Genomic DNA, 11,823 nt, shown 5'->3' on the forward strand with positions numbered 1-11,823 from the left:
TTTTCCTGTGCTTTTACATCCACTTTTAAACATATTTAGCTGCTAGCTCGACGTTAGCCGTTTCAACGTAGTTCTAAAGGCAAAGCCGCTAGCTAACGTTAACGGCAAACGGCTAAACGGTAACCTTAAAATGAGGTTGTAAGGACTAAGTTTACCATAGCGTTACCTTGGGCATTGTAGTAAAAGTGGCGAACCGATTACCGGCTAAGTATCTTGTCAGCTAGCTAACTAAGATAATAGGAAACGAACTACTTAATTTATATCTCTAGGTAGTTGTTGGTTGACGTTGGGTTTGAGTTGAGTTACCGTATGGAACCCTAAATTCCACGAAGAAGAAGTGGGCGGGGCTTCGATTGTCAAGCCAATGAAAGCCAATTTGTCATTTCCATCCAAATATTAATCTCGACAGAAATGACTAATAATTAAATATTTTCTGTTTTCAGGCACTGTCCTACGTCAAACGTTTATTACACAAAACTACCTAAATGTTTAACCGGTTCATGTGGTTATAGGTTTGTTTGTTTATTTGTTTCTTTCTTTCTTTATTTGTTGTATGTTACAATATGCTCCGTCATCTAGAAACGGCTATTTGAAAAATACTGAAAACATAAGACAGAAGTAACTTCCATGGAATTTAGGAACACAATAATAAATCTGTTTTTCCAACATTAAGAGCTAAACGCTTCACTGAGTGCTTTATTTATGTATTTTGTCAATTTTGAATATGCACCTAAACTACTGTGAACCCCAAATTCTAGAGGAAAAAGTAAAATAAGCTGCTTTTACACTCACTTTCATCCCTGATGAGCAGATTAAGGTATAATGAATAAACTGACTGTATGACATTACACCATAGCAACTTACATTTTCTCATATAAAATGCTCAGATCAGAACAATTTGATGGTTCACTGTCTAACAGGGTGGCCAAAAGGAATCTGAAATATTAAAATACACTTAAATATCTCTTTTATTTTGCTCTTTTTAATTGCTTCGTTTTAACTTTGAATTGAGTTGTTTTAACTTTGAATCACCTTGAATCCACCTCTGTGTATGAAGCGTGCCTTAAATAGAACTGCCTTGCCTTGCCTTACTCAGGCAACGTTTCCAATAAAAAAAAGGGAGAGGACGAGTTAAGTGCACTTCGAGCCTCTCAAAGTGAGTCTGTTTTGGAAACCCTGAGGAGATGTATTTTAAAAGAGGAACATAAAAGCAGGCCAGCCTCCTCTGTGGATTTTCGATATTACTACATGTGTATGTCAAAGAATTGGTTTGACCTTTTCTCCAATTCACAATGCAAGAGCCCTCTGCTGCAGGTCTGACCCTGAATCATGTCAAATCTTTTATTTTACATTTTGGCCCTCTAGCCAAATGAAATCAAGGCCTATCAATCTTTCCTGTTTCAAACCCTGCTTAGCAGTTTTTTGTTTTAATTGATTCGTTAATCTATTTATTTTCAGTAACTACGAATAAATATTAAACTCCTTATAATATTAGCTAAGCTTGGACACTCATTAAGAAATAGGTCTTAATTCTTTTTTTCATGTGAGAAAGTGGGTGTAGGACTTGAATCTTTTATTTTTTACTTGGTGACAAATTGACAAAGAAGTCTAAGGATACATCAACAAAATAGACTGAACTGGAGAGCAATGTAATTGATAATAATTAAAGAATCTGATAATTCTCACTTGACTGCAGCTGAAACAGGAATAAATGAGCGGCAGGGCACCTTTAAATCTCCATGTGGGAGGAGTCTGAGATGCGGAAGCGCCTCTCTTGCTTTCACCTACAAGAGGCGTTTCTTCACATGTCAAATGTAATTTTTAAGGGAAAGTGTGCTCTGCATCGTTCACAGTTTCACCACCAAGTTGTTGCTGTGTCGGACCCCGCTTGTTAGAATAATGTCGGACTCTATTAAAAACGTGGCGATATTCGGAGCCACGGGAATGACCGGGCTGGCGACCCTGCCGCAAGCGGTGGCTGCAGGTGAGGAGTCACAACTGTGTTTAAATGTATTTTACTTTTGCTGGTCGACCATCGTAGTATAGACACAGAGGTGTCAACTAGGGGTCCCAAAAGGTTCTTATAGTAACATTACATTGTTAATGTATTTAATTTGATTTTTTTTTTCACAGGGAGAGGAAGTAGTTTCTGTTCCGTTAAAAGTTTCTTTCAAGTTAGCCCTGATATATAGAATGAACTTGATTAATTATCTGTTCATAAATAGGGGTAAAAGGGGATAAACTTGAGGTCTAATTATGAATCAGTAGGCCAAGTTGTTAAGCTGAGTCTACAGTACTGGTTAATGATAGTATTACAACAGATGGCTGATGGTGACGGAGATGAATAATAATAAACTAAAATGTGATTTAAATAACATGATATTAGACTAAATGGGGTTGTGCTAATCAGTGTTTAAATAATACTTTACTCATAACTTCCACATTTCTTTTTTTAACTTTTAGTTTAATTAAGAGTAAATATTATTTGAAAACACCATGAAAACATTTTATTACCACGAATCCAAACGAAAGTTTGAGTCAGAATTTTTTTATTTTTTTATTTTGGCAACAGCCACTAAGCTAATATACATTTTCGAAGGTTTTAGAAAGTCATCTGATTCAAAGAAATTAATACATTTCAGTGGTTGAACTTCCTTCCGAATATCTAATAAACTTAATATTAAGTACCGATAACTTCACACTAGAATAATAATTCAATTGTAAGTGACTCAATAATTTGCTCAGTTATTGGTTGGAAGGTTTTCTAAAACATTAACTGTGGACAGACTGACACTATATGTCATATGATTCATTTGATTTTGCAGCATTTTCATTTCCTTTCTCCCTCCACACCATGGAGGGAAAAAACTGTTGAGTCATGTGAGACACTGAGGGTCAGTTGCACTTTGCTGAGTCACAGCAAGCTGTGAGCTGATAGGAGAAGCCGTTAATTATCTTCTCTGTACAGTTTGGGTGGGATCAGCTTCATGTAGTTAAAGGAGATGTTACAGAAGCTTCTTGAAACAATTTAATTCAAGCTCCCTCTGTCTCTCTCAAATGCAGTAAATCCTGCACAATAACTGGTCAGGTGAAAGTGACAGTTTCAGTATAAGGGATGCTGACCAGATGAGTTGTTCTTTCGTCAGTGTGTCCATGCTCCTTATCTGTTGTCGCCTGATACAATGTGACAATGTTATAATTTCATTTAGCAGACACTTACATCTGAAAGTTAATACAACACTGATAATAGTGATTATCATTTCCCCTCTGCTTCTACTTTTAACAGATCATTCTAAATGATGAATTCCTCTAAATTAAGGAAACAAATTCCTATTATTAGCAGATACATTGGTTGGGAGGCATTATCAATACAAATAAAATAGAACAACTGTTTTTAGGACTTAGTAATTGGATGTTTAATGATGTAACGATGATGATTGTGTGAGTATCTGTTACATTTTCATGTTTCCTCCCTCAGGATACAACGTGACAGTGCTGGTACGGGACCCTGCCAGGCTGCCTGCTGACCACAAGGCGTCCAGAGTAGTGGTGGGGGATGTTCTTAATAAAGAGGATGTGAAAAAGACCATGGAAGGCCAGGACGCTGTTATCATCATCCTGGGCACAAGGAACGACCTGAGTAAGGCTCAGCAGTTTTATGAACGACACACAACCAAGAAAATATTATAGGAACAAAAACAAAATAAAAATCTCATCTAGGCAAAAAAAAGCTGGATTTACACATCAGTTTCCTGTTTCATTTCATAACTGACCATGTTCACCTTACACAAGCAAGAAAGTAGTCTTAATGGTGTAATATTGTAAAACATTCACTAGAGGGCGCAATAAAACTTTAACAACATAAAACCCCATGTGACATCATTGTATCAGTGGGACATAACCTGAAGCCTGCTGTTCATATAAAGGTGCTTTTTCAAGATCACTTTATACTTTAGAAAATGTACTTTTCTCCAGGCCACTATATTCATGATTTCCCTCTCATCCAGTGAAAATAAAGTTTAAAAAGTACCAGGGCTTCAAAACTATACTCAAGGAGTTTTTGAATCTGTATTTATTTTCTGCCTCAGTATTAGTCTGTGATCTGATTTGTCCTCATCAGACCCGACCACCGCGATGTCTGAAGGCACCAAGAACATTGTTGAATCGATGAAGGCTCGTGGGATCCGCAAAGTGATCGGCTGCATGTCAGGTACAACTCACTGTTATGAAAATGATAACAGAGTGGAGGAAGCGATAAAAGTTTGTGTAATGTACCTTAAATACCTCGAAATGTTGTTGTTCATTCTAGTTAAAGCCTCTTTTGGCTTTAGATGAGCAGGACATTAATGAGAAATAAGTTTGAAGCTCAGAATCATTATAATGGTACTTTTGAATTACAATTTCTCCCTGAGTGACTGTGAGAGTTTAACTGTGTCCTTTTACTCTCCTTTTACGTTTGTAAAAATTACTACATGGCCATACATTTTCTTCTTCTCCTCTGCTGTTCTTCATCCCCTTACTCATGCCTTGCAGCCTTCCTGGTGTGGGATCGCTCCAAAGTCCCGCCCCGCTTGCTTGCTGTGACGGAGGACCACGACCGGATGTACACAGCACTGAAAACATCTGGGCTGGACTACGTGGCTGTCATGCCGCCTCACATTGGTGGTCAGTAGGAAGTACAAACTAAGAGCTTTATTCTGAACAAAAATGGAGGGAGGTTTTTTAGAAATTATTGCTGGCAGGAAAAGTTGTGTAGTCATCTTATCTGATAAAGAATAATTGCAAATATAGGATTCAAAGTTGCACTTTTTGTGATCAGCACAAAGTTTTGTTTGAAAGACCTTGTGAAGTTTAAATAATGATGAAAATTGTTTCAGTTTATTTCAGTGTTAAATATTGGGGTTGTGCAACCTTGGTCAAGCCAATAAAACTTAACTTTGACATAAAATACGACAGGTAATCAGTGTTTACAATAAATACCTCTTAAACAGAGCGGAAAATTGTAGACAGTTTGAGACAGTGTAGATTCCGCTGCTTTGCCCAACAAGAAATTTGATCATTAATTTAAACATTTTTGTTTTTATGGTATTAATGAATTCACGGTCCACGTTTGCGTTTGCATTTATATAACATTAATAGACTTTCTTATAATAATTGTTTTTTATTTTTCTTCCTTGCTCCCTTTAGATGAGCTTCCTCTGACAGGGTGTTACATGACTGCAGAGAACATGCTAAAAGGAAGAGCCATCTCTAAACACGACCTGGGACATTTCTTTGTCAAGTGTCTGTCCACCTCAGAGTGGGATGGCAAGACTGTCGGATTATGGGGAGAGTATAGATAATCCTGATCAACAAACAGCTGACACTCTCTGGAAGATGGAGGGTTTTTAATCTCTTGCTGTCTCTCATCCCAAATTTATATTTCCAACAAACCACACTGAAGATGAAAATATTTGTTTACGCAGCAACATGAAGATAAACGAAGGAACTATTTTTGTGTGGATTTAAACTAATTGTATTTTGTTGTGATAAACCATTAAACCTGTTTTCAACTTTTAATATTGTGACTTCTTCTGCTTGGCACAGAAATATTTTTATACTAATATCAGTTTTATAATCAGCAGCAGTGAGGAACACTTTGAAAAAAATGTTCAGCCAGTACTGCTGCTGCAGCTGTAGTTGTTTAAATTGCTCTGAATCACGACTGTCCTTTCAATCTTTACATATTGAATGTTTTCAATATCATGTGATGCCCCCTCTTAATGCTCTCATTTACAGTAGGCCTGTTTTTATAGCTTTTGAAAACAAAAGACTTGATTGTACAAAAGGTTGTGAGGATAAAGAGTGTTGTGAATGAACAGAGCTGCAGGCTGTTTGTTGCTAGAGCGAAACAACATTCATGATGATTATAAACTTAAACTGCATTATACTTTTTCATGCAGTTATTTATATTTATATGTACATAAATTAAGCACTCCCTCAATGAAAATTAACTGAATTCATACAGAAAGACAGAGACATCCATGATGAATTTACCAGTTGTGTTGATGGGACTAAATTTTAATTGTACTCCCTTCAACAAATAACCCATCCAAATTTCTCAAAGTTTTCAGTTAGGCTACATGTTACAAGTCTGTTACAGTGGATTTTTAATCTAACAAGTATAGTAAGGAATATTCCTTTATACTGTATAAGGAAGTGTTCCTTAGATGCAAGTATATATAAAATAACTTTTGTACTTTTACAGTCCTCTTATGTTACTGGGTTTGAGCAGTGTTATCACTTTTTTTTCTTTTGAGACATTTCGTTATTATGAACAATTATTGCGGAACCATTCGTCTAGTCTCGCTGTCCTACAAGTCACCTTTTGTGAGTCTGTCATCTGTAAAGGACAGCCATTAAGTCAGCTGAGTGACATGTGTAGCTGTTGTGCAACTCCCCTCTGGCAAATATTTATCAAGTGGACCGAGGGCAGGCAGCAAATTGCCGGAAATCTGTAGGTATTTCTTTCAGAATAAAGCCGGTATTTTATTTGAAAGGGTAGAGAACAATTCTAACTTTAAGCTACAAGAAGTTACGACACCTTTAACATACAGTATAAAGAATGTAATTGCTCATTACTTCACTTAAATAAACTACTAAATGTTGTTATACTATACTTAGGCCAAGTTACAAAAGTTGTCTCATGCCACTTTATACCTCTATAAAGCAGGTCTCGAACGTACTCTTTATTATTCTATTTACAGACCCAACAAGTCCACCATGAGAGCAAAAACCTAAAGCCTCAAGCATGTAAATACACGAAGAATGGACTTTACAGTAAGGAGGACATACAGACTTGTATTTTACTTTTGAAATGAGAACAATTTAACATGGTCATCGATTTGAGTATGTTTTTTTTATGAGCGAGAAGTAATTGCATGTTTTTTTTCATACAATTATACTGTATTATTTTATTTATATATTTAAAAAAAGATGCGGCTATTGTTCCTTTATTCGGATTTTATTTTGAAGAGACTACAGGAAGTTGTTTCATGTTTTTCTCCGCCGTCTAATACACAGGACGAGGAGGAGCTACAATGTTTTTTTAAAGTTGCCTCGCTGGTTTTTTGAAGAGGAAAAGTCGAGTGGTGGAATTTAAATCGAAACAGTAAAGTTTGACATGTGGGCTATGCGACTGTAGAAGTTGTGTTCACTGACCGTTTTCCTCCCTGACGACGGTTGCACTAAGGTAATATTTCTGCTTCTGCCTGAAATTACACTGTTTTGGACACTTGCAACTTTTATAGATGAGATAAAATTGATTTTCCTGTTGTAATGTAAGATCCAGTTTTTAAAAATGTTATACAGTGTAGTTGTCGTATAGAATCTTCAGTGAAATGTGTATATTTTAAAATCTCGGTAAGTGTAGGGATTTATTGATCGGTCCAGTAGCTGACCCTTTTCTTGGAAGTTTGGTATTATCTAAAATAACATTTATCTTAAAGAAAAAATAACACACGCTGACTGTAAAGCTACACGGTAAATAGTAACTGCTAACAAACACATTGTCGCATTTTATGTTCAAAGGCATATTGCGGATGGGAATCCCTCTTTTGTCGGTGATGTAATCATTTAGGAATTAGTGCTATGCAAATTACATAATAACAATCTTGACAATCTGGTTTGGTCAATAATTAATTAGGGTAGAAGCGAGTTAGCAGATCTAAATGAAAAGAATAAACGTGATATTATAATAGCATGTTCCATATAGTCATTAAAGGGTGTTTGATGCGGTTTTCAATGTAAAATGAAAGTGATTGTATGTAACGTTCAAAAACTCCACTACCCATAATGCCTTTCGATACACCCAGCCCCCAACAAGGTTTTGGCGTAAAACTCAAATCACGGGCGGGAGAGGATCGACTCGGTCAGTTGGCGAAACAACGTTGTAACGTTAGGCTAGAATTTGAATTGTTTTTAATTTTTAAAACTTTCTGAATGACTTGAGTAAAACGTGTAACGTTGATAAGTTTTGCGGGTCGAAGAGGAGACGGGATAAGGAAGACACATTAACTATCTTCTAAACTTGCCGAGGAGAGACGGGAAGTGATTCAACAGGTCTGTTTTCTTCTATTACTTTGAAACTGTGGTTAAAGTAAAAGTTAAGCATCTATGTTTGCTGTTAACCACTAAACTGCTTTTTGTCTCGTTAATCGAGATATTTCAAGTCTGTATAAGTTAAATTTGGCCTCGCTCAAGAAGTTTTAGTTTTCCCTCCTACGCGATGAGACTAACATTGCAACCCCCAACCAACCATTACCTCATGGATAACCGTTCACGAAAAATACTTGACTATTAAAAGGAAGGTATCATATTCGTGTTTTCAACATGAATCTAAATGTACCTCTGATATCTAACTGCATTTGCTTTTCTAGTCTTTTAAAATTGTAATAAACACAAACTAGTTCATCCATTTAAATATACTAAAGATTATCTCGTGTTTTTTTAAATTGTCTGAATATGCTCTTCCTAAATTATATGTTAAAATATGTTGAAATCAGTTGTTACTCATGTATTACCAAAAGCAGTTTACTTTTTAAAAAATGGAAGTAATCCCCTCACGTTCTACTGCCCCGGGCTATGGCTTTAAAACTTTCAAATATTATCTTTTACTAATGAGAAGCTATAAAATAGCTTAAAAAATAGCTTGATATAATGAAGACAAATACTTACCATCCGCTGTCAGTGTGGTGTTTGTTTTATGTGGTTATTAAAAATCCTAACAACAAGAACATTTTCCCAATCATTGATATGCCTAAATTATTTGTTGATAAGATTGAAAATCCTTCATTTCTTCTCTATATTGTCTGTCTAAGAAGCTGATCATGTGCAAAATGTAAACAGCAGGTATAATACAAGTCAAATTAACAGTTTATGTCTGCCCTCACAGTTTAAAGATGATCATGAAGGGGCAGAAGCGCAAACTACCACCAGAGGATGTGGAGGTTTCAGACAGGAGCAGTCCCTTCTGGGAGAGCCAGCGCCAGTTTGTGTTCTCCGTTTCCCTGAACAAGTACCAGCGAGGTCAGGAGCTACCTGAACCCAGCCTGCGGAGGTCTGTTCTCATAGCCAACACACTGCGGCAGGTCAGCCTGGAGGCTTGTGGGGCGCCCTCTGTAGACTGGGAAGTTTCACAACCACTTTGTAGCTCTTTAAACAGCCACTCAGCTCTGGCCAGCTGCCCTCTAGTTTCTCATAATAACTTCTCAAATTGTGCTGCAAGTAGATCTCCAACAATCCCCTCGGGTTCATCAAATATCCCTCTGCCTGTAAAAGATGAAGATGAGGACTGGGGATCAATGTCCATGGATTCTGATTTTTCCCTCTCCGCCGCCATCTCCTCCATTCTCACTGCACTGGACTCTACCATAGATGGGAGCCCACAGGCAGCTCCACGGACACCTCTCAGATCCTTGGATAACCTGTCGGGGCCCTTTGAGGGAGGCGTGGCAGGGGTTAAACAGGGAGGGAGAGTTTGTGGTGGAAGCTGGGAGCAACAGGAAGAGTGTAGGGCAGGTTCCAGCTACCTCAGTGATCTCACTGTGGAGGACCTGTTTCAGGATATAGACACATCCCTGCTCGAGAGGGACATGTGTGTGCTTGGGCTCCGAGGCAGTGGAGGTGCATACCTGGCTGGGGATGACCTTTTACGATACCTGCCGCCTTTTTCTTCACCCTCTTCCTCCTCTCCCACGCACCCCTACTCCCTCTCTCTCAACCAGAATCTGAAGTGCCTGCCTTCTTTCTCCTCGTTCAGCCCACTGTCTTCCTCATCCTCTTCTTCATCTGCTCTTTCTTCGCCTCCCTTCTCTGCACAGAATTATGTTAGAGATGGATTTGAGCTGGATCATCTGATGGAGATCCTGGTGGAGTCATAATGGCCTTATTATCATCATACTGTAGGAAGTCCATTTAACCGGACGCCATTATTCTGCAGAAAAAAATGAACTCTTGCAGTAAAAGGCAAAATGTTCAAACATGTCAAAGGTTCACTTGGTTGTTTTATATATCGCTAATGAAGAAGTGTATTATGGTCTACGAATGCTTTTGAAGTGCAGAATGTTCTTGTCTAAGACAGGAAATGCTCCAGAGGTGGACTATCACGAGGACTGTGATGCATCTGACACTTTTTTGTGCAATATGAAGTCACTGTGTTCTGGCGAAAATGTAGGTCAAGTCACAGTTACAGTTCTGTGTCTGTCACAAAGCTGTGAGTCAGTGCATAATAAAAAAAAGCCCTTTACTACAGCTTCCTGCATGACTCAGCTGGTTAGACCTAAGGAAGGAAGGTGGGTGCTTGATTAGAGAACCAAGGAGAGAACAGTGCTTCGGTGTTGTCCTTAAATTTGTCAAATGCATCACAGCTTAACGTAATCCTGCGCTCACACTGAACATCCTGAGTATGAAAAAGCAGCCAGTCGTGTTCTGGTGTTCATCTGTTCACTTCATGTTCTGCAGAGTTCTGAGAGAATGTGATTTGGCTGAGAACAGTTGGAACACTTAATTTTACAGGTCAAATCTTCTGTGAAGAAATCCTCAAACCTCATTTTTATCAGCAAGTTAAAAAGGGGGATGAAATCAGGTGCTCAGAGATCAGGTCAGGATTTCAAACCGTAGTAGCACAAAGAAAAATGTGCTTTCTTGTCGTTAAGAACTTTTGCATATTTATTTTTTCAGGTGGTCAAACAGGTCTTTAGTTCAGTTACTTTAGAGATTTAATGTGTATATAATTCTTGAAGGCTATCTTTAACTGGTTTATCTCTGTGCCCTCGAAATCACCAGTAACCAACAGTTGGAGGTACAGTATGATTACGTATCGGTAAAGTATCTTGTATTTAGTAAAGACAGGTAACCATCTTGACTGTTACTCAGTGGAGAAACCATGACGTCCCACCTGAAGGCTGAAAAGAGTGAAACTTTAAAATGGTTCCTCTCAGAGGCAGACAGAGAGCAGCTGTGGCTCAGGAAACACTCAGTTACACACACGTTTCTGTTTCTGTATTGAATAGATGCATTCAGAACCTTTTATAATATTGTGATTTTTATATACAATACATCCTCATGGTTTTAATGTGACAGTAAAGTACTGTATGTATCACATCGGCTGAAGTCCTAACCACTATGCAACAGCTTCTGGAAGGCTCTGACCTCCACCCTGTGAACTCTTCTCACACATCACTTTTGGCTCGTTAAAGTGGATTTCACATGTTTGTTTACATCTGACTTATTGCACTTTTGTTTCATTTCTAAGTCATGTCAGCACGTGGTTGTGTTTTAACTGTTTTTATTATGCAGTGGTAACGTTACATGTTATATTTGGCCAAATTAATCTGTTTGAAATCATAAAGTTGAGTCCTTTTTACATGTTTGATTCATGTTCAAAAGAAACACTTGTTTCCAGTGTTTAAACTCGCACTGCCTAAATGCATGATGGGAAACGATTGGATGAACTGTTTGAGGAAGCACGTGATGCCTGTTTTACATTTTCCCTGTTTATGGATCAAAGTTGCTTTCTATGCAAAGGTCCCCTCTGCATCGCTGGGCTGCTGTCCTAAACTATTTATAAGTGCGATACCATATTTTACAATTCACTAATGGTATATTAAAATACTGTATTTACTTTTATTTTCTATACAAATATTTTAAAGTTATGCTTTGAAATTGAGGGCAGTATGCCCAGATACTGTGTATTTAGACTTTTCTAATAGAAGACAAATGTCTGTTTACTTATACTGATGTTTTTTAATAAAATGTGAAAAATGAAGTTTGTGTTTTCTGTGT

The 11,823-nt window shown here is 37.6% G+C and overlaps 2 protein-coding genes across 2 annotated transcripts; both read left to right on the top strand.

Annotated features, from left to right (window-relative positions):
• Positions 1-1,784: 1,784 nt before the first annotated feature.
• On the top strand, positions 1,785-5,539 carry blvrb (biliverdin reductase B). The gene is made up of 5 exons (XM_069668783.1): positions 1,785-1,984; positions 3,479-3,640; positions 4,121-4,210; positions 4,534-4,665; positions 5,188-5,539. Exons 1-5 carry the CDS (start codon positions 1,900-1,902, stop codon positions 5,340-5,342), a joined length of 624 nt encoding a protein of 207 aa, XP_069524884.1. The 5' UTR covers positions 1,785-1,899; the 3' UTR covers positions 5,343-5,539.
• Positions 5,540-7,953: 2,414 nt separating this feature from the next.
• sertad3 (SERTA domain containing 3) lies at positions 7,954-11,762 on the top strand. The gene is made up of 2 exons (XM_069668833.1): positions 7,954-8,100; positions 8,933-11,762. The coding sequence occupies exon 2, from the start codon at positions 8,940-8,942 to the stop codon at positions 9,918-9,920; it is 981 nt and encodes a 326-aa protein (XP_069524934.1). The 5' UTR covers positions 7,954-8,100; positions 8,933-8,939; the 3' UTR covers positions 9,921-11,762.
• The last annotated feature ends 61 nt before the right edge of the window (positions 11,763-11,823 follow it).

The sequence above is a fragment of the Semicossyphus pulcher genome, unplaced genomic scaffold (assembly GCF_022749685.1).
Source record: "Semicossyphus pulcher isolate SPU_LCO1_2020_fin unplaced genomic scaffold, fSemPul1.0.p SCAF_19, whole genome shotgun sequence".
Lineage (NCBI taxonomy): Eukaryota > Metazoa > Chordata > Actinopteri > Labriformes > Labridae > Semicossyphus > Semicossyphus pulcher.

Bases quoted from the DNA above. Each gene is read 5' to 3' on its own strand.
- sertad3 (XM_069668833.1), top strand. From the start codon at position 8,940: ATGATCATGAAGGGGCAGAAGCGCAAACTACCACCAGAGGATGTGGAG.
- blvrb (XM_069668783.1), top strand. From the start codon at position 1,900: ATGTCGGACTCTATTAAAAACGTGGCGATATTCGGAGCCACGGGAATG. The intron at 4,211-4,533 runs GTACAACTCACT...CATGCCTTGCAG, and splicing joins AGTGATCGGCTGCATGTCAG to CCTTCCTGGTGTGGGATCGC. The intron at 4,666-5,187 runs GTCAGTAGGAAG...TGCTCCCTTTAG, and splicing joins CATGCCGCCTCACATTGGTG to ATGAGCTTCCTCTGACAGGG.